Source organism: Leucoraja erinacea, chromosome 2 (assembly GCF_028641065.1).
Source record: "Leucoraja erinacea ecotype New England chromosome 2, Leri_hhj_1, whole genome shotgun sequence".
In the NCBI taxonomy this organism is placed as follows: domain Eukaryota; kingdom Metazoa; phylum Chordata; class Chondrichthyes; order Rajiformes; family Rajidae; genus Leucoraja; species Leucoraja erinaceus.
The window spans coordinates 11,015,154-11,033,840 of NC_073378.1; the positions used below are offsets into that span (position 1 = coordinate 11,015,154).

An 18,687-nucleotide genomic window follows, 5' to 3' on the forward strand; every position below is an offset into this window, starting at 1 on the left:
GAAATCCTTTAGGACCGAGATGAGAAAAAAAAAATTCTCACAGAGAGTGGTGAATCTCTGGAATTCTCTGCCACAGAAGGTAGTTGAGGCCAGTTCATTGGCTATATTTAAGAGGGTGTTAGATGTGACCCTTGTGGCTAAAGGGATCAGGGGGTATGGAGAGAAGGCAGGTACAGGATACTGAGTTGGATGATCAGCCATGATCATATTGAATGCTCGAAGGGCCGAATGGCCTACCTCTGCACCTATTTTCTATGTTTCTATGAAGGTGGGATAATGTAGAATGAGTGTGCATGTGTGATTGATGGTCGGCATGTGCTGAGCCTATTTCCATGATGTAGCTTTCAATCAGTCGATCAATTATTGCAGTGTCTAGCCAGCATCATTTGACTGTCATGTTGATACACTTGCTGGAAACATTGTTTAAATATCTTATTGTTGCCCCCTGAGCCCCTATTTCATTCCCAGCTGGACTTTCTAAACTGTATACTTTACCTCCCACAGCCTGGTTGTGTGATTACTCGTAAATCCAGAGTGCACCATGCATGATGCAACCTGGCCTAATTTGACCACCAACTATAGCAAGGTTTATTTATTACTCAAAACAAATTAAATTGTTAAGAGTTGGCTGATTTTGTTCATACAACTATGCTTTGAGTTTGAAAAATTCATTGCCTTTGAAGTTACCTGCTCGTTTTTGTTTTGTTTTGAGCCCCACCTACAGAAAGACATATTTTACTCTTTTCCCCGGGAGCACAGGGCAAGCTGTCTAGGCAAGTTGTGCCAAGAGTTAAATCGAGGATAAGCCAAAGCTGCGATTAAGATAAGATGTCCATTCCTTTCTTTGAATATAATTGAATTTTGTAACAGTGATTATCAATTTCTATCAACAATTATTTGCATGGTATTCCATGTGATGTTGCCAACAAATGTTGGCAAATGATAGAAAATTGGTTGGCAAACAGGAAACAAAGAGTAGGAATTAACTGGTTCCTTTCAGAATGGCAGGCAGTGACTAGTGGGGTACTGCAAGGCTCAGTGCTGGGACCGCAGCTATTTACAATGTACATTCATGATTTAGATGAAGGGATCAAAAGTAACAATTTGCGGATGACAGATGGCAGTGTGGACTGTGAAGAGGATGCTATGAGGATGCAGGGTGACTTGGACACAGGTTGGGTGAGTGGGCAGATGCAATTTAATGCGGATAAATTTGAGGTTATCCTCTTTGGTGGCAAAAATAGCAAGGCAGGTTATTATCTGAATGGTGTCAAATTGGGAAAAGGGGAAGTAAAATGGGATCTGGGTGGTCCTTGTTCATCAGTCACTGAAAGTAAGCATGCAGATACAGCAGGCAGTGAAGAAAACTAATGGCATGTTGGCCTTCACAACAAGAGGAGTTGAATACAGGAGCAAAGAGATCCTTCTGCAGTTGTACAGGCCCTAGTGCGACCACGCCTGGTGCATTGTGTGCAGTTTTGGTCTCCAAATTTGAGGAAGAACATTCTTGCTATTGAGGGAGTGCAGCGTAGGTTTACAAGGTTAATTCCTTGGATGGCGGGACTGTCATATGTTGATAGAATGGAGCGGCTGAGCTTGTATACTCTGGAATTTAGAAGGATGAGAAGGGATCTTATTGAAACATATAAGAAACATATACCTGAAGAAGGGTCTCGACCCGAAACGGCCCCCAATTCTCTCTCTCCAGAGATGCTGCCACACCCGCTGAGTTACTCCAGCATTTTGTGTGTCTCCCTTCGATTTAAACCAGCATCTGCAGTTCGTTCTTCCAGATACCGAGTTAGGTGGTTATGGGGTGAAGGTCAGACAAAGTTGTGAGTTGTAAGAAGGATCATTGTACATTTAATGATAATTAAATGTATCTTGTATCTTGTATCTTGTATCTTGGATCTTGGAAGAGGGCCTTGGGGTTGGTATCCAGAGTTTAAGCCTAGTTTGCTGAGGGCAGAGCTGCATGTGTGGTGTAACAATACCAACGAGGTTGGAGTCAGAGGAATGAAGAGGCATGTGGAAGTGGACTGCAGCAGGGTGTCTATACAGTAGCTACAGAAACAGAGAGAAGCAAGACCATGTTAAACACAAAATGCTGGAGTAACTCAGGGGGACAGGCAACATCTCTGGAGAAGGAATCGGTTACGTTTCGGGTCGAGACCCTTCTTGAGTCTGAAGAAGTGTCTCAACCCGAAATGTCACCCATGCCTTCTTTCCAGAGATGCTGCCTGTCCTGCAGAGTTACTCTAGCTTTTTGTGTATATCCTTTGGTTTAAACCAGCATCTGCAATTCCTTCATACACATCATGGACTAATGTAATTGGAAAAAGGGCTGTAAATACAGTAGAAATTCATAGCTTCATTGAGAAAAAAGGAAATAATGATGGTAATCTCCCTGTTTGTGACAACTTGTGTTGGTGTCAGTGGGTGTTTAATTTTTAGTACAGACCCGATGGGTCAGTGCTTCCACGCTGTTTGATTCTATGGTAATCGATGTGATTTACGTAGTAGTTGAGATGAATTATTTGTACGTGATGTGTTCTTTAATTTTGGAGCCGATAAAATACTTTCTGCAGCACTTCTGTTGAAGTTGGTGAGAGTTGTTAGGGACATAAAACCGTGTTTCTGAATAAGTTGCAGCTTTCAGGAATAGAGAAATGGGACAAATGAGATCCCTAGACTTGGGGCTATTCTGGTCTAAGTGGCCTCTAAGTGTCAGAATTAGTGAGTATTAAGGGGCTGTCCCACTGTACGAGGTAATTCAAGAGTTCTCCCAAGTTAAAAAAAGCTCGGGACATCTCTTAGCCGCTCGTAACGCTAACGGCAGGTACTTGGGAAATGCGGTAAGCTCGTGAAGATTTTTCAACATGTTGAAAAATGTCCACGAGAGCCCCAAGTACCTATGAGCAGCTATTAACGTAATTCTTCGAGTTCGAATCAGGGGAAACTCAGGAGCTCGTACAGTGGGACAGCCTCATTAAACAGATGAAAAGTCATATTCCAGTTGTCTCAGTTCCATTTCCATTTGACAGATGTGCTAAGATGGATTTTGTCGCCCTCTGGAAAGTTGCTAAGCAACTGCAGGAGAACATCTGGTTCTTGCACTCGACTCTTTAATCTTCCAGGATTGTTGAACCAGGTATCTGGCGGGTCAAGTCGCTATTTGGAACGTTGGGATCTGAGCAAGTTTCCTTGGTACCCCTCAATTCCATGAGATGGGTGCTGGGACCTGTCCATCTATCAAATCAGCACATTACGATGCAATGTGAGACCATCGTATTTTTCTCCTCAGGGATTAATCAGTGATTTCTAGGCTCATTTTGCAAAAGGCCTTCTGGGAGTTTGATTAATCCAAACAAGCCTGGCAGATGTTTAAAAGCTTAAAACCCGATTAAAGAGCTATTTTCTTTAAACCCTAAAAGGTAAACCTATACAGTCGAAGGTCAAATAAGGCAATAACCCAAATGCCCTTCCACATCTCAAGGGATCACAGTTGGGATCACAGTTCTAGAAAGGGTTGATGCTAATATCTGTTTTAACTATCTAGCCTTTGTATTTCCAGGAGGGATTTTTAATTACCCCAGTGAAATTTGATGTTGAGATCTGCCAGTTTTATTTGCCCACTGTTGTTTCCTTTATCATTCAATATATCAAACATCCACCACAAGAACATCAAATTGTTGCAGCTAGTTAGCCTATACAATTGGCTCTGTGAATATGTTTCTAATTTTTCCTAAATTTCAATTTCCAGAATTTTGTGGCAATAATGAACAGAAAAACAATATTGTAGAGAAGTTTGAGGATCGTTTGTGTTAAGTTTTCTAATGGGAACTGTGATTTTCTTTAGCCTCATATTAATCTGCTCGGAGCCCCTGGATGGATTTTGGCATTGTTTTAAATGGGAATTGAAGTTAGCTTGTAATCACTTTTGTTGGTGTTTGAATTCCACCTTGTGCTGAATACTATTTACATTCAAAGGAGGACCACGAGTAAAATCTCAGAATAAGAGGAAGGTCCTGTTAATCATAATGAGAATCGGTGAAGCTGGGTAGATGACAATCAAATGCTATTCTGATGCCCAAGCACACTGCACTTTCAAAAATATTCAATGCTTCCCCACCAATGGAATTGAATTGAATTTCTTTAATTTTGCTTTTGTTTCCCATTTTTGTTAATAAAGATGCAGTGCATTGATTGCTGTAACACAGTAGCAACTTGCATTCATGAGGCACCTTTAATGTTATAAAATACCCTCGGGCACTGCAGGAGTGACAGCAAACATTATTTGTTTCATCTCTAGAAGCTAGTTTTTAAAAAAAGCGTCTGGGGGTGTTGTTGGTGGGGTGCAGAGACCGCACAAGCCTTCAGATGGGAGTGTGATTGCCAATGTTGGTACATTTGTGCAAAAAAAAAAAAAACAAAGACTCACAGAGACTATGAACCAGGATGGGAGGTATGCAAAAGAACTGAAGCTAGTTGGATAATCGCATGTAGCAGGCAGAGGAAGCCTCAGGATAATTTAAAAACTAGGATATCAATTTTTCAAATGAAGGTATTGACAGAGTGAGGGCCATCATAGGTTATTGAGTCTTGGGGTGCAGCTGGAACGAGATTGATTCAAGTACAAATACGGGCAGCAGTATTTTTTGGAAGTTGTTTTGTGGATTAGAAGAAGACTGGATGGGCAAATAAAGTGTGAGAATGGTTAAGTCTAGGTGAAGGCTGAGATGACAATTGTTGCCACAGGTGAGAAAAGTTGCGGTCAGGCGATGGAAACAATAGTTTGATGTTTGGCGATGGAGTGGATGTGTGGTGCGAAGCTCATCTTTGGTTCAGTGAAATGGTGAAAGAAAACATGGAACAATACAGCACAAGAATGGTCCTTCGGCCCACAATGTTTGCGCCGAACATAATGCCAAGTTGAACTGATCTCATAGAAACATAGAAACATAGAAAATAGATGCAGGAGGAGGCCATTCGGCCCTTCGAGCCAGCACCGCCATTCATTGTGATCATGGCTGATCCTCCCCTATCAATAACCCGTGCCTGCCTTCTCCCCATATCCCTTGACTCCACTAGCCCCTAGAGCTCTATCTAACTCTCTCTTAAATCCATCCAGTGACTTGGCCTCCACTGCCCTCTGTGGCAGGGAATTCCATAAATTCACAACTCTCTGGGTGAAAACGATTTTTCTCACCTCAGTCTTAAATGACCTCCCCTTTATTCTAAGACTGTGGCCCCTGGTTCTGGACTCGCCCAACATTGGGAACATTTTACCTGCATCTAACTTGTCCAGTCCTTTTTATAATTTTATATGTTTCTATAAGATCCCCCTCATCCTTCTAAACTCCAGTGAATACAAGCCTAGTCTTTTCAATCTTTCCTCATATGACAGTCCCTCCATCCCAGGGATCAATCTCGTGAACCTACGCTGCACTGCCTTAATCACAAGGATGTCCTTCCTCAAATTAGGAGACCAAAACTGTACACAATACTCCAGGTGTGGTCTCACCAGAGCCCTATACAACTGCAGAAGAACCTCATCTGCCATAATCTGATCCTTATCCCTCTATTCCCTGCATTTCCCATGTGCCTATCTAAAAGCCTCTTAAACGCCATCCTCATATTTAATTGTGAACAGTTTTGGATCAACTTCAGCCACCAATTATTGTCGAATTAATTTTATGTTAGGAGCTGAATAGAATTGCTTGTGTCCCTCAACAATTTAACTGGAAGATCTTTGTTCAATTAGTGTCTAATACGATACGATCAAGCTTTATTCATCCCCGGAGGGAAATTGGTCTGCCAACAGTCACAACACACAAAAAGGTACACAAAAACTTGAAATTAATATTGGACAAGCCGTGACAGTGAAAGATTTGAGAGGAAGTGAACAATTCATCAAACTCATCAACACTTTCTTGCACAGACAGCTGACGGTGGGCAATAACTGCTGACCATGCCAGCAAAGTTGTTGACAATGTTTTGTAAAATAAATGTTTTTGTTTGGCCGAAATGTTATGCAGTTTAACTCCGAAAAATAAGAGCAAAACCAAATGTGTCCCATTTCAAGTCCGTGGGCAGCTGCCGATTTTGCTTTCCAACAACAGCAGTGTCATTTTCATCTGGTTCTCTCTTGAACCGTTGAAGCAACTGACCATTATTCTAATAGTTGAGATGAGGGTCAGTGCTACATAAACATTTAAAATTTAGCCTGTGGGAGTTATTAAATTATGACTGAATGCATGGAGATATCCAGAGCAGTTGTATTGATGTTTCAACAAGCTGGGGGTTCTGATTAGGGTCAACATTTGGTTCACCTGCAAGTTTTATTTGTCTGAATGCATCCAAATATTGATAAAAACGTTCCATATCCAGTACACAACACTTATTTGTCATGTTGGCTATGATGTAATGGTTAGTTTATAATCCTTGCAAAGGTTAGTTTTCAACTGTTATCAGGCAACTGAACCATCCTACCAACAACTAGAGAGCAGTCCTGAATTGCTATCTGCCTCATTGGAGACCCTTGGACAATATCTGATTGCACTTTACTGGCTTTCGCTCACACTAAACAGTATTCCTTTTTATCAAGTATCTGTACACTTTGGATTTCTAGATTGTAATCATGCATTGCCTTTCTGCTGACTGGTTAGCACGCAACAAAGGTTTTTCACTGTACCTTGGTACACGTGACAATAAAGAACGCTTGCTCCAAAACAAATTATAAGGAACTGTATGGTAGGGTGTGATTTCTCATTGAACAATACCGACAGGTAATTTTCAATTTTCTCAGCATATTCTCTTTCTAATTAATTATTTGAATGTGACAACTTGCCACGAATGGTGGTAAATATAAGTTGAGAAGGGATTGTGTTAGAAGAAGAACAGCATTGCACTGCACAACTTATGTTGTGGAAGTCTGTATAATTTCTGATATAGTGTTCAATGATGCCAAGCCATTAAGAATAGAATAGTTTCTTTATTGTCATTGTAACATGAACCATGTACAACGAAATTTAAAAATGTCGGCCAGTCAGTGCACCATTCAAACATTTCTAAAAGCTAACGATACATACAAGATAAAATATTAAAAGATAAACAACTAAAATAAATATCACAAAAATAGCACGCATAAACACCCAACCCTCCATCCTGCTGTCAATTTCACAGTGTACCACATTCCCTTGGTATGTCTGGCCCCTCTTTTACTTGGCGGCTACATTTAGTGCTTTTATAGCAGTGGGGTAAAAACTGTTTTTTAGTCTGTTCGTCCTTGTCCTTGTAGATCTGTACCGTCTGCCTGACGGCAACAGTTCAAACAGGGAGTGTCTGGGGTGGGAAATGTCCTTTATGATACTCTGATTAAATATGTAACAGAGAGCTGTGCAATTATAGTCATGCATGTGGTGCTTGGCTGTACCTTACAGTTGTATCATTAATCAGGTGAGGTTTTATTTTTGGGGTTATTAGTTTATTGTCTACCATCTGGGTGCATTTGCAATCGGAAGGGTTTAATTTCGAGATATAGTGTCAATTCAGGTCTTTCGGCTCACCGAGTCTGCTCAGACCAGCCATCCCCGCACATGAACACTATCCTACACTCGGGACATTTATTACATGTATACAAGCCAATTAACCTACAAACCTGTATGTCTTTAGAGTGTGGGACAAAACCAAAATTCATGGGGAGAATGTACAAACTCCATATAGACAAGCACCCATAGCCAGGATTGAACCCAGGTCTTTGGCGCTGTAAGCGCTATTAGGCAGCAACTCTAGCGCTGTGACACTGTGCTGACCCAAACCCTAACGCAACCATATGGAATCTGTATGGCAAGGCAATTATTGGGCCATTTAGTTAAAATGAGAGCTACCTGTCATGTAAAAACTAACATGGCTAAAGACTAATTTAAAATAGACCAGTTGTATCTGAGGATTGAACCAAATGCTTATGCCTGCATTATGTATCTTCTGGTCCTTTTGAGTAGATTAATTGTTGAATTTCCAGATGCTTATAATCCTTTGGCATCTCTAAATAGCACATTGGTAGAGGTACTACCTTACAGCGTCAGAGACCCGAGTTCAGCCCTGACTACAGATGCTGTCTGTATGGAGTTTGTATGTTCTCCCCATGACCGCGAGCTTTTTCTCTGCATGATGCGGATTCCTCCCACATTCCAAAGTTTATTGGCTACTGTAAGTTGCCCCTAGTATGTAGGCTGCAAAACTGGGATAACATGGAACTCGTGAATGGGTGATCATTGGTCATCGTGGTCTCAATGGACCTAAGGGCCTGATTCCACACAGTATCTCTAAAACCAAAACCAATTATTTTAAGTAATTTTAAAAAGTGCAATAAGGTAATTTTTAAGAACAGAATTTGTTTTTCAAGTTTTTTTAGTCTGTATGGAATTTATGGGTAAGTCGTGTGATTTTTTTTTGGGGTAGAGGGCACATGAGAAAGTGTACCTAACCTACATGCAGATAAATGTGTGACATTCTTAAACTGATGTCCTATCCCATTGTTCTGAAGTGTTCATTACATTCTGTGCTCCTGGTGGGACCTCCTCTACATCAACAAGACCAAGAATAGATACATAGACAATAGTAGTAGGCCATTCGGCCCTTCGAGCCAGCACCGCCATTCAATGTGATCATGGCTGATCATCCACAATCAGTACCCTGTTCCTGCCTTCTCCCCATACCCCTTGACTCTGCTATTTTTAAGAGCTCTATCTAACTCTCTCTTGAAAGCATCCAGAGAATTGGACTCCACTGCCTTCTGAGGCAGAGAATTCCACCGATTAACAACTCTCTGGGTGAATAGACTAGGCAACTAGTTCACTAAACTCTTATTCCCTGTACACAAAGGCCTGCTGAAGTTCCAGGTTTCTAACCAATTTAACTCCCTTTCGCATTCCCATATCGACCTTTCTGGCCTGGGCCTCCACCACTGTCAAAGTGAGGCCACGTGTATTCTGGTAGAAGATCATCTTATATTCATTCCACTTAGGCGGCATACAATCCAACGACATGAATTGGGTTGGACAGGATAGTTGCAGGAAGATTGCTCCCGTTGTTGGGGAAGTCCAGGACAAGGGGTCACAGTTTAAGGATTAGGGGGAAATCCTTTAAAACCGAGATGAGAAAAACTTTTTTCACACAGAGAGTGGTGAATCTCTGGAACTCTCTGCCACAGAAGGTAGTTGAGGCCAGTTCATTGGCAATATTTAAGAGGGAGTTAGATGTGGCCCTTGTGGCTAAGGGGATCAGGGGGTATGGAGAGAAGGCAGGTACAGGATACTGAGTTGGATGATCAGCCATGATCATATTGAATGGCGGTGCAGGCTCGAAGGGCCGAATGGCCTACTCTTGCAGCTAATTTCTATGTTTCTATGTGAACATTTAATTCTCTAATTTCAAGTAACTCTCTGATCGTTCCTCATGCCCCCCCCCCCCCCCCCCGCCCCCCTTCCCTGTTGTACACACCTTTGTCACACATCATTCTCTACCCTGTTCCATTCCTCCTCCTGCTCATGTCTCACCCCTCCCCACTCTTTTTCCCTTTCATCCCTCTTGTTTCTTCCCCTTCCCCCACCCCCAGTACTCCCAACCATCCCTCTGGCTTTACATTCCACACTCCTCCTTTTCCCTTCATTCCATCTCTGCCCTTTGTCTGTCTCCGCCCATCTGCGGATCACCCTTCCGCACCTGTATCCTCCACTTATCACTGGCCCGAAATATTGTCTGTCCATTTCCCTCCCCAAATGTAGTGCTGTGTTTTTTGCTCAAGATTCCAGCATCTGCAGTCTTTTGCGTCTTCAGGGTAGATTTGGATGCTCTTATCTGGGATTGAAGTGGCAGATAATCACCTTAGATGCTATCTGAAACTGGACTTAATTGGGGAAAGTTTATCGATTAACAGCCATTATTGATTACAAATTCTCAATTAGTAATACAGGAATTTGGATGCGCGAGGCACATTTGCCCAAATTAGTCATGCTTATTTTCTAAACTGTAATTTTAACCCTCTGTGTTTTGGATTTTATTGAAGATGATACATTTTTTTTGAATCACACTACATTAGCATACTTTAAAGCAGGATTTGAATATGGTTGAATACAATGGGAGAGAAAATAGTTTCCCTTGTTGTAAAGGCCTTTTATAAAATGCATTTGCAGTGCCATATATGCAAGAGCGAGATTTGTTATGCAATATTGACTTTATTTTTTGCACTTTATCTGCAAAGACATTAACAATGATTATAGTGGAGGGTTGAACCTTTCGCAATGGGCTTCTGTAAGCTGTTCACTGTTTTGTATTATTCTCCTTGCTCTCTTTATTTCAATCTCTCTCTATCACATGACTGGACGATGATAGAGTAAAAAAGTAATTTCTTATTGGCTTAGTTTAAAAATTAAATGTTTGAAACTAAAGAGAAACTGAGACTAAAATGAATATTTGAGACTGGGAAATAAAATGTTGTGGCATCATACGTTTGATTCTGTTACAGCAATAGGTTTCATTATCTTGCAGCAAGAGGTTTCCTTATTTTGCATGTAAAGGAGCAAAGACCACTATTTCTGCTTGCATGTATACATGCGTTTCCCTCCTGTTGTAACCTCCGCATTGTGCTCTAATCCCATTAGGACGACAAGGATTTGGTCCACGAGTTTGTCGTTGCTGAGGGTCTGACATGTTTGATAAAAGTGGGAGCAGAAGCAGACCAGAACTACCAGAATTACATCCTGAGAGGTAAGCAATGCATTCCCCACTGTCTCGATGCTTTCTAACGGAAACACATGGTTTATTTCTATCTACATCTCATGCCAGAGGTAAAGCAGACCCCACTGAGCAATAACTTAAATGGGTGGTTCAGCCCAGTAGTTTTAGCAAGATGTCTTTTCTACTGGAGTTTACTGTATGTTCCATGAAAGATCTTTACTTGTGTGCGTGACTATTTTAGTCACTTCTGCCTGCATAGAGACTATGATTGTTTACTTATCCGATGACATTATGCTTCAATGAATAGTTTTAACCGCATCTACATTTTGATCTTGAGGAAAAAATCAAATTTGATTTAAAAAATATTCCACAAAGATGATTCAATATGAACCTGAGGTTGTTATGGATGCCTGATCATCAATTTACTACTGCTACCCAGCACATCCCTTCACTCTACCTAAGATAGACACAAAATGCCGGAGTAACTCAGTGGGACAGGCAGCATATCCAGCGACATTTCGGGTCGAGACCCTTCTTCAGAGTGACCGCCTCCCTGCCCTGCACTCTACCTATGGTATTTGAGTTTGGCTGGATTGTATTTATGTAAAGTATTATCTAAGTTGATTGGAAAGCTCAGTTCACCCAAGCCTAAACCTAATGGAACAGTTAGGACATATGAAGCTGTGGCATCAACCTAAACACGGGCCACTCATGCTTGAACCCTCGTCAGGAGATACGAGGGCAGGCACTTGACGTCATGGGCTAGAGGGAGTGTCCTGGCACTTAAGGTCTCTCACCTCGAGACCTTGAGGAGTCAACAAGTAGCTGAGCCCGAGAGAACAACCTCGCTCAGCTACAGCAACATTGTAATATAGTTAGTGCACCAACCTAACGTGTCACCACTGAATAAACAACTCTTTGAACCAGCCTGACATCTCACCTTTATTCATCACGTTTGATGCCGCAACAAAGCATTGCCCCACTAAATCATGAGAGGAATACATTGGGTCGATACACAGAATCTCTTGCCCAAAGTAAGGGAATCAAGCATCAGAGGACATAGGTTCAAGGTGAAGGGGAATATAATTTAATAGGAATCCGAGGGGTAACTTTTTCACACAAAGGGTGGTGGGTGTGTGGAACAAGCTGCCAGAGGAGGTAGGTAGACAAATGTGCTGGAGAAACTCAGCGGGTGCAGCAGCATCTATGGAGCGAAGGAAATAGGCAACGTATCGGGCCGAAGCCCTTCTTCAGACTGAAGAAGGAGGTAGTTGAGGCTGGGACAAACCCATTGTTTAAGAAACAGTTAGACAAGTACATTGATAGGACAGGTTTAGAGGAATATGGTCCAAGCGTAGGCAGGTGGGACTAGTGTAGCTGGGACATGTTGGCCAGTGTGGGCAATTTGGGCCTGTTTCGACACTGTATCACTCTATGACTCTAATTAGCTGCCATCCATCTGTCTTGTTGTGAATTTCCAAGTTATTTGCCATTGACTTGGAAGTTCTGGTAATGCAAAACACTTCTTATTGGTTCAGCTATGGGATTCAAGAGGAGTTGAGTATAAGGAGCAAAAAGGTCCTTCTGCAGTTGTACAGAGCCCTAGTGACACCACACCTGGAGTATTTTGTGCAGTTTTAGTCTCCAAATTTGAGGAAGGATATTCTTGCTATTGAGGGAGTGCAGCGTAGGTTCATGAGGTTAATTCCCGGGATGTCGGGACTGTCATATGTTGATAGAATGGAGCAGCTGGGCTTGTACACTCTGGAGTTTAGAAGGATGAGAGGGCTCTTATTGAAACATATAAGATTATTAAGGGATTGGACATGCTAGATGCAGGAAACGTTCCCAATGTTGGGAGAAATCCATTACCAGGGGCCACATCTCAAGAATTAGGGGTAGGCCATTTAGAATGGAGATGAGGAAAAACTTTTTCACCCAGGGAGTTGTGAATCTGTGGAATTCTCTGCCTCAGAAGACAGTGGAGGCCAATTCTCTGGATGCTTTCAAGAGAGAGTTAGATAGATCTCTTAAAGATAGCGGAGTCAGGGGATATGGGGAGAAGGCAGGAACGGGGTACTGATTGTGGATGATCAGCCATGATCATACTGAATGGCGGTGCTGACTCGAAGGGCCGAATGGCCTACTCCTGCACCTATTATCTATTGTCATAAAACCAAATCTCTCTCTCACATGCACAGACGCAATAACCGAGTAAGAAAGTAATGAGTTTTAGTCTTTGTTTAAGAACTGAGTGAGCTTAACCCAAAAGGACAAGGTTTCCAAATCAAAACATCATCTTTAATTTAAAAGAAAATGTTGGAAGCATTCAGAGGGCCAGACAGCAACTCTAGAAAGTGAATCACTGTTGATAGTTCAGGTCCATGATCTTTTGTCAGAACTTCGAGAAAACTTTGTAGTTTCAATGAGTTTTAATTTATATCAGCAACATATAATTGGATTTACAGTTATCATTTTCATTCATTGTTTCGGCACTCGGGAAGACATTCAGTTTGTTCAAGGAGTATCTTGAGTTATAGATGTTCACTTTAATCGAATAGATCTCACAGAGGGCAGTGGAGGCCAAGTCACTGGATGGATGTAAGAGAGAGTTAGATAGAGCTCTAGGGGCTAGTGGAGCCGAGGGATATGGGGAGAAGGCAGGCACGGGTTATTGATAGGGGACGATCAGCCATGATCACACTGAATGGCGGTGCTGGCTCGAAGTGCCGAATGGCCTCCTCCTGCACCTAGTTTCTATGTATCAATAATGAGGGAGAATGTCTCTAGTTGTAATGTTATTACAAACCATGGGAGCTTGGGCCATTACTGAGCATCAGCAGAAGTCCAGCATGTGTAGCTGTTTAAGACTTATCTACTCAAGATTCGTCAGTGTTTTGCAATAATATAGAAAGTACTTTTTATTTAAGTGCTTTGTTGTGCTGTAGAATTGAATACATTTGCAGAATAACTTCTATCCTTTAAGAGTGTTTTACATTTTCTTTGTACAAATAACTACCCCTGCACCTAATTTCTATGTTTCTATGTAACTCAAATGAGTAGAAATGTCCCCCAAATCAGCAGGCGAAGGCTGAAACTAATGGCTTTGCACTCCGTTCTATACTCCGCGCCTTCTTGGCTGGAGAACCCATCGACCTCTCTTTTTGGAAAATGGATTGGACTGTTCACAATTCTAGTTTCACGCCAGACTGTGGAACGAGGTTGGGACCACAAAGTTACAGCATTACCAAGACTGCCCATCTTCACCCACACAGCGAAACAGAAAGTGCTGGAGGAATCCAGCAGATCAGGTGTCATCTGAGGAGAGAATGAACAGGCATTGTTTCAGATTGGGAAAGGGTCCCAACCTGAAAAAAAAAAAAATCACCTGTTCGCTCCCTCCGCAGATGCTGCCTGGCCCGATGAGTTCCTCCAGCACTTTGTGTTTTGCTCAAGATTTCAGCATCTACAGTTCTTTTGAAGGGTCTCGACCCCAAACGTCACCCACTCCTTCCCTCCAGCGATGCTGCCTGTCCCGCTATTACTACAGCTTTTTGTGTCTATCGACAGTTCTTTGTTGCCATTCACCAACACAGGGTTTTCCGATGCCTCCACATGTCTTAGTACACTTCAAGGTGTATCTGTTATCTTCAGAGTTGACTATTCCATACTTTCCAAATATACTTGAAGTCATCCAACAATTGCCATTCTATGTTTTATGTCTCTTATGGTTTATTTTAAATATATACTTTAGTAGCATCTTTATTGGAGTTGCCATTTTATCTCAAATAATATGCATTCATAATATATTTATCATAATGCAGCTTTGGCACTCCAACTTTAATTGGTGTGTAGGTAGTTATTATCAAAACAAAATATCCTCTGACACTTCAAAGAAGTGTTAACAAACGCAACAAACCAGATGCAGTTTTATTAAATGTATTGCTCATCTACACCATTTAATATTAAAAGCTTGACATTTAAAACAACAAACACCCACCTAATTTCATCAAATAGATACAAAAAGCTGGAGAAACTCAGAACAGGCAGCATCTCTGGAGAGAAGGAATGGGTAATGCTTCCGGTTGAGAATGAAGGGTCCCGACCGGAAATTTCACCCAATGCTTCTCTCCAGAGATGCTGCCTGTCCAGCTGTGTTAAGGGCCTGTCCCACCTGGGCATCAGATGCGTGTCACGCAGGTGGCGGGCGAAGATTTTGTGAAGACCAAAATCCTGGGCTGCTGCGGGCGACCGCTCGTCACTGCCTACGTCACCACGCACCATGAACGCATCACGTGCGTGTCGCGACTCGTGTGTCGTGACACTTAAATGATGTTGCGTAAATGACGCGCAAATGACGCCCAAGTGGGACAAGCCCTTAACTCCAGTTTTTTGTGTCTATCTTCAGTTTAAACCAGCATCTGCAGTTCCTTCCAACCAATTTCATCAGATGTATGCTGTTATGGCCGCAACTACAGAAATGTCTGGAATGTCAAAAATCATAGAGATGTTATTGTTGCCAGAATAGTGCCCTGGATCAAACATCCTTATCAAGCATCTGATTATACAAAGGTATGCAGAGCACTAAAGGTGCTGATCCGTTGGAGTTGTGTGCCAACCTGCTGCCCTGTGCATTCTAGAGTGTACTCTATGCATCTCTGATTAGCATCTGGCATGTTGAGGGAGAAAAAAAATCTAATCCTTTTATCTCTAAATACCGAAAGAATTTGTGCAACATCGCAGGTGAAATAGCGAGCATTAATTGCTCTCCATGGCAACTTGATCCCATTTTCTGCTGTGTATCCTGTAAACTTGGCCAGCGAGTGAATGTATAGGGAGGAATGTTGCTCCAGGATAGTTGAATTAATTTCACCAACAAACAGATTTTGCACCTGTCAGATGCTCACCAGCAAATTTTATCTTTAGGGTTGGCACAGTGGTAGAGTTGCTGCCTTACAGCGTCAGAGACCCAGGTTTGATCCTGATTTAGGGTGCTGCCTGTACGGAGTTTGTACGTTCTCCCTGTGTCTACGTGGGTTTTTCCCGGGTGCTCCGGTTTCCTCCCACACTCCAAAGACATACAGGCTTGTGGGTCAATTGGCTTTGGTAAAGATTGTAAATTGTTCCCGAGTGTGTAGAATGGTGCTAATGTACGGAGATCGCTGGTCAGCGCGGACTCGGTGGGCCGAAGCGCCTGTTTCCGTGCTACATCGCTAAACTCCGCTTAATTTACTGCTACAATTAAAGTCATTACATAAAATAAATAAGTGACTATTACGTTTTTAGTTTGAAAAACAGTATAGCCTGAATAACATCATGTTGGCAAACCATTCCTTTATCGTCTTATTCCAAACACTTACACACACTTACTGCCTATTATGCCTCCTGGCATGTCGGGGCAGCAACAAAGGTCCCCCACTCCTGTCTACTCTGGGCTAGCCTCTGGACACTACCTCAGGTCAAGTCCATTGTTTTCATTTCCTCCTCTACAGTTCAACACCAGGTGGTTTTGGGTCTCCCTCTTTTCCTTTTCCCTTCTGGTGTTCAGTGCTGGGCTATTCTAGGGATGCTGTCTGGTATTGACATTCATCCTAGCATCTGTCGATAGCCCTGGAAGTCCATCACGCCCAGTAGCGTTGATTCCTGTTTGAAGCAGTTTGGGCTATTACCAACTACACTAACGGAGGTACAGTTGAACAGGTTATCCACCTGGTGAAGTGTGGAGTGCGGCAACCCCTCATTAATCTACTCGACATCAACGATGCCAAAGTTACCCTTGTGATCCTGGATGCTCTGGGAAATATCTTTCTCTATATATCACAGTTGATTTGTATTCAAACAGCCCAGTAGTGCTGTTTCCATAACATATTTGTTCTACGAGACAGGGCTGTTCACCCTGTGCTCAACCTCCAACCTGGAGGACCAGTGGATCGCTCTTCGTCTCGCCTCTACCCTTCGACCCGTCCAGCATGGGAGACCCTATCAGGAGACGAATCTCCCACTGGCATAGCTCTAGGGGTCACTGAGACACACAAGCTCCCCGACCACGACAAGGTTGCAATCCAAAGCCTTACTTTAACACAATCACCAATTTATTTCTCTCTGCAAGTCTATCTGATGAATTGTAAATTTGAAAGCAAATATAATGCAAACTGTAGGAGGAATGGAGCAGGAAGAGCAGAACATGTTTGGGGAAAGGAATTATCAATGAGTTGGGTTACCACCAGGAGCAGGGTCCCTCGCCAGGTATCCGTGGAGAGGAGCTCCAGACCGCCGGCCCTGCAGTCTACGGTGCTTCTGGCTGCGGCGCGGCTCAAACTTTAAATCTACGACCGCCGGCCTGCGGCCTAAACCGGCCTGAAGCCGCGGTCTCCGGTGGGGAGGAGCCGATTCTGGACTTACCTTGACTTTTACCATCTGGACGCCCGCAGCGACGGCTTCGTAAAGGTTGAGGTCCCGACCACGGGGGAAATGGAGGAGGACTGGCCAAATGTTGTGCCTTCCATCACAGTGATGAATGCTGTGGTGGATGTTTGTGGTAAATTTTTATCATGTATTGTGTGTTCTTTATCATTGTACCACTGCTGGCAAATTCATTTCACTTGCACTTTATGTGCAATGTGATGAATAAAAACGTATTGTATTGTATTGTATTAAGACCCTGCATTGGAGACTGAGAGTGGAGAGGGAGGATAACCACTATCATGACTGGGGGGGGGGGGGGGGGGGGGGGGGGGGGGGGGGGGAATAGGTGGGGGTGAACAGTGATGGATAAACGGAGTCAGGTTGAGGAGGAAGAGTGATGGAGCTGCAAGATGGAAGCAGACAGAGGGAAATAACACGGACAGATGGAGTCGGGGAGGATAGGGTGAAAGTGGAGATAGGTGCTGGAGGGTGATTGTGGGCAGAGTGCTGGTGCTCTGCAAATTGGTGGCCTAGTCTGCACTAGATCTCGCTGATGGAGAGGAGGCCACGCAGCGGCACCAAATGCCATAGACAAGGTTGGAGAAGGCGCATGTGAATTTTCGCCTTGTTTGGAAGGGCTGTTTAGGACCCTGCTTCGTGGTGAGGGGCGGCTAGATGTAAGACCAAGTGTATCACTTCCTGCAGTTACAAGAGAACGTTCTCTGGCGTTGGGATATGTTTGGGTGGGCGGGGAGAAATGAGCGACCCAGGGAGTCACGAAGCGAGACCTCCCTCCCAAAGGTAGATAGGAGCAGGAGGGGAAAATGAGGCTAGTGGTGGGATCCTGTTGCAGCATGTGGAAATAACGAAGGATATTGTGTTGGATGCGGATGCTGGTGGGATGAAGGGAGAGAAGCGTCAGAAATTGTCCAGGTGAATTAGTAATCATAACAAAGATTGACTGATACTTTATTGTCACGTGTACTTGGTACAGTCAGATTCTTTGTTTGCATACAGTACAAGCCATGTACAAAAGCCATGCCTGGTGCTGACAGGAGTGAGATGCCCCTGTAGTTTCCACATTCAGCCTTGTCCCCTTTCTTTAAAATGGTCATAGACCTGACGAGGGCTTTTGACTCAGTTGACCGGCAGGTTCTTTGGAGCAAACTATCAAGGTACGGTTGTCACGACAAGTACATCAGAATATTGAGGCTTCTACATGGTGGCATGTCGGTCACAGTGCTCAGCAACTGCGGCTCTGAGTCTGAGCCCTTCACTGTGGAAATGTGGTTCAAACAGGGATGCATCATCGCACCCACCCTGTTTGTCATCTTCATTGCTGCCATACTTCACCTCATTGACGAAGAGCTGTCACAGGGGATCCCAATCCGCTACAGAACTGACGATGGGCTCTTCAACCTTAATAGTTGAAGGCCAAGAGCAAAGTCAGTAACACCGCCATCATGGAGCTTCAGTACACGGACAACTGCACCATTGCAACACACTCTGCACAAGACCTCCAGGGCATCCTGAATACCTTTG

General features: G+C 43.2%; 1 protein-coding gene across 9 annotated transcripts in view; it reads left to right on the forward strand.

Annotated features, from left to right (window-relative positions):
• LOC129706915 (FH1/FH2 domain-containing protein 3-like) overlaps positions 1–18,687 on the forward strand; it is a 649,864-nt gene that overhangs the window by 334,037 nt on the left and 297,140 nt on the right. For all 9 annotated transcript variants that reach the window (XM_055651616.1, XM_055651562.1, XM_055651571.1 and 6 more), the window contains exon 5: positions 10,665–10,770. In XM_055651616.1, coding sequence (XP_055507591.1) covers positions 10,665–10,770 — 106 coding nt within the window. The remainder of the gene's footprint in view (positions 1–10,664; positions 10,771–18,687) is intronic.